The 4,138-nt window shown below is 40.2% G+C and overlaps 1 protein-coding gene across 1 annotated transcript; it reads right to left on the bottom strand.

Moving 5' to 3' along the window:
• Positions 1-2,373: 2,373 nt before the first annotated feature.
• Positions 2,374-3,312, bottom strand: LOC124023146 (type-2 angiotensin II receptor-like). Its single transcript, XM_046337676.1, has one exon. The coding sequence runs from the start codon at positions 3,310-3,312 to the stop codon at positions 2,374-2,376; it is 939 nt and encodes a 312-aa protein (XP_046193632.1).
• Positions 3,313-4,138: the final 826 nt, after the last annotated feature.

Below are 4,138 nucleotides of genomic sequence, written 5' to 3'. Positions count from 1 at the left end.
GGAAACATCCAGCAGCGTTGGATTTAGTGACACTTCATGTATTTGTATTGTTTAAAAAATGTACAAATACAAGGAAATGTATGGTTTGAACACGTCTTTAATGTTTATTTGTTTTAGGTGTTAGTAATACGTGTAAATACATTTGTGTTGACATCATTAAGCCTTTATGTATGTGTTGTGAATGACCAAAGTTGTCAGACTTTATATTAAGTACAGCTTCATATGATGCAAGGCATTGATGTAGTCGGAAGTTTACATACACTTAGGTTGGAGTCATTAAAACTCGTTTTTCAACCACTCCACAAATTTCTTGTTAACAAACTATAGTTTTGGCAAGTCTGTTAGGACATCTACTTTATGCATGACAAGTAATTTTTCCAACAATTGTTTACAGACAGATTACTTCACTTATAATTCACTGTATCACAATTCCAGTGGGTCAGAAGTTTACATACACTAAATTGACTTCGCCTTTAAACAGCTTGGAAAATTCCAGAAAATGATGTCATGGCTTTAGAAGATTCTGATAGGCTAATTGACATCATTTGAGTCAATTGGAGGTGTACCTGTGGATGTATTTCAAGGCCTACCTTCAACCTCAGCGCCTTTTTGCTTGAAATCATGGGAAAATCAAAAGAAATCAGAAAAACAATTGTAGACCTCCACAAGTCTGGTTCATCCTTGGGAGCAATTTCCAAATGCCTGAGGGTACCACATTCATCTGCACAAACAATAATACACAAGTATAAACACCATGTGACCATGCAGCCGTCATACCGCTCAGGAAGGAGACGAGTTCTGTCTCCTAGAGAGAACGTACTTTGGTACAAAAAGCGCAAATCAATCCCAGAACAACAGCAAAGGACCTTGCGAAGATGCTGGAGGAGACAGGTACACAAGTATCTATATCCACAGTAAAATAATCCCATATCGACATAACCTGAAAGGCCGCCCAGCAAGGAAAAAGCCACTGCTCCAAAACCAGCATAAAAAAGTCAGACTACGGTTTGCAACTGCACATGGGGACAAAGATCATACTTTTTGGAGAAATGTCCTCTGCTCTGATGAAACAGAAATAGAACTGTTTGGCCATAATAACCATCATTATGTTCGGAGGAAAAGGGGGAGGCTTGCAAACTAGGCAAGCCAGTTAAGAACAAATCATTATTTACGATGACGGCCTTCCAAACGCGGACAACACTGGGCCAATTGTGCGTCGCCCTACGGGACTCCCAGTCACGTCCGGTTGTGATACAGTCTGGATTCGAACCAGGTTGTCTGTAGTGACACCTCTAGCACTGAGATGCTGTGTCTTAGACCACTGCGTCACTTCCTCACCTTGAAAGTATCTATGGGCCAGAGGAAACTGTAATCTGTGGTTTGGTTTTCCCTAAACAGCCCCTACAAACTTTATCCACCTCTCGATACAAATAAATGGGAGTGATAGTGGCATTTGTGCAATTGTCAAAATGTCAAGGTCAAATCAACTCAAATTAACTCCACATTTGGTTTGATGTTATTTAAAGGTGATTATGACATAAATAATACTAATGAACATGTATTATATATTTGGTTTGATGTTATTTAATAAACATAAATAATACTAATGTATTATATATTTGGTTTAATGTTATTTAAAGGTGATTATGACATAAATAATACTAATAAACATGTATTATATATTTGGTTTGATGTTATTTAAAGGTGATTATGACATAAATAATACTAATAAACATGTATTATATATTTGGTTTGATGTTATTTAAAGGTGATTATGACATAAATAATACTAATAAACATGTATTATATATTTGGTTTGATGTTATTTAAAGGTGATTATGACATAAATAATACTAATAAACATGTATTATATATTTGGTTTGATGTTATTTAAAGGTGATTATGACATAAATAATACTAATAAACATGTATTTATTACATATATATATGCCATTTAGCAGACGCTTTTATCCAAAGCGACTTACAGTCATGTGTGCATACATTCTACTTATGGGTGGTCCCGGGGATCGAACCCACTACCCTGGCGTTACAAGCGCCATGCTCTACCAACTGAGCTACACAGGACCACACATGTATGCACACATGCCTCTATGACTTCCCTTAATAGTTTGCTAGTGGATGGAAAAAATGAATGAAAACTGAACCATGGAATATAGTTTCTCCTGTCCCATAGACCACTTTCAGTTGTTGTAAATTCCTGAACTTCCCCTTTAATATACTCTCTGATTTACATTTGAAATGTTTCCCAGATTTGATTTCAAACAATATTCATTATTATACTGTGGAAATTGTCAATGAGATGGCTCGAAATCTTACAGATTGTGGCTTTGAGGATCAATGGGGACGACTGAGTCAGACTGGATTGGTACTGTTCTCTGGGTGGGTGTTTCTGCAGGCAAAGGCGTAGAGGAATGGATCCAAACAGCTGTTGATGAAGGTCAGAGATCCAACAATTCTCCAATGGGCCTCCCAGACTCCTCTCAGAGCCTTATCCCCTACAAAGATTGCTGACAATCCCAGCAAGTTCATGACATGGTGAGGAGTCCAAAGAACGGAAAATGTCACTATTATACTGGTCACTAATCTGGTCATCTTGGGGCTCCTGAAAAACGCTGTTTGGTTCACTCTTCGGTGGAGGCGGATATAGGCCGTGGCCATGATGGAGAAAGGAACTACAAATCCCAGAACAGTCTGTAAGAGCAACACGGCCACTTGCTGAGCGTCTGACGCGAAAACAAACATACACTGGAAATGTCCATTCTCATCCTGCTTCAAATCTCGCACCACCCAATAAGGGATAGATAGGACCCCGGCGGCCCCCCACAGGACAACCAGCAGTCCTCTTTCCTTTGCCACTCCCAGCAAGGCCCAAGTCTGTGGATACAGAACCTGGAGGTAACGCTGGATGCTCAGAAGCGTGATAGTCAGCAAGCTGGTGTAGATGCTACAGTAAATCAGGAAGGACATTATCTTGCAAATAGCCCGACCCATTATCCAGCTAAACAGAATGCTGTGGATCCATGCAGGCAGAGTGACAAGGCATAGCAGGTCTGATGCAGCCAAGTTCAACATCAGTCTCCGGCTCAAACTGGATAGATCGTGGTTCCGACAGAGGACAACTATCACTGCGATGTTCCCGGGTATGCCGATAAGGAAGCAAAGAGACAGGACCACGCCAGAGGCCAGACCATCACGGTTCCAAGGGATGGGTGCAGGACTGAGGAAGGAGGCATTAGAGTTGGAGGAGTTTAGGATGAAGGAGATGAAGCTGGAAGAGTTGTGTTGCTCCATTTCTAGCAGTGAGTCAAGATGACCGGCAAATGGCTCCGAGTAACAGGCAGTCAGATAAAACACAGTGTTCATGTGAGGTATATTATTTGCAACCGTTGTTTATCTGTACTGTGAATTTGCTAACCAAATTTCAGTGTTAGTGAATAGGTAATTAGGGAAAGGCCATGTTGTCAGGAAAGCTAGGAGTGGTGGGTGTGGAGTCAAAGAGAGCAAGGCTTCCAATGTAGACGTATTTATTCAGCTGGGTCTCGCCAACATACAGGCACAATGACCATTAAACAGATAAGTCCCCCAAAACCAGGGAAAATAACGAACAGCAAAAATATGTAAAAGCAAAACAAAACTCTACCACTGACAGAGAGGAATAAACAAACTCTACCACTGACAGACAGGAATAAACAAACTCTACCACTGACAGACAGGAATAAACTAAACTCTACCACTGACAGACAGGAATAAGCTAAACAAAACTCTACCACTGACAGACAGGATTAAGCTAAACAAAACTCTACCACTGACAGACAGGAATAAACTAAACTCTACCACTGACAGACAGGAATAAGCTAAACAAAACTCTACCACTGACAGACAGGATTAAGCTAAACAAAACTCTACCACTGACAGACAGGAATAAGCTAAACAAAACTCTACCACTGACAGGAGGATTAAGCTAAACAAAACTCTACCACTGACAGACAGGATTAAGCTAAACAAAACTCTACCACTGACAGACAGGAATAAACAAACAAAACTCTACCACTGACAGACAGGAATAAACAAACCTCTTAAGACAGGAATAAACAAAACTCTACCACTGACAGACAGG

This window comes from Oncorhynchus gorbuscha, unplaced genomic scaffold, assembly GCF_021184085.1.
Source record: "Oncorhynchus gorbuscha isolate QuinsamMale2020 ecotype Even-year unplaced genomic scaffold, OgorEven_v1.0 Un_scaffold_1507, whole genome shotgun sequence".
Lineage (NCBI taxonomy): Eukaryota > Metazoa > Chordata > Actinopteri > Salmoniformes > Salmonidae > Oncorhynchus > Oncorhynchus gorbuscha.
This window is presented reverse-complemented; position numbering and strand designations above follow the sequence as displayed.

What these genes read in the sequence shown, in the direction of transcription:
- LOC124023146 (XM_046337676.1), bottom strand. Translation starts at nt 3,312, where the DNA reads ATGGAGCAACACAACTCTTCCAGCTTCATCTCCTTCATCCTAAACTCC.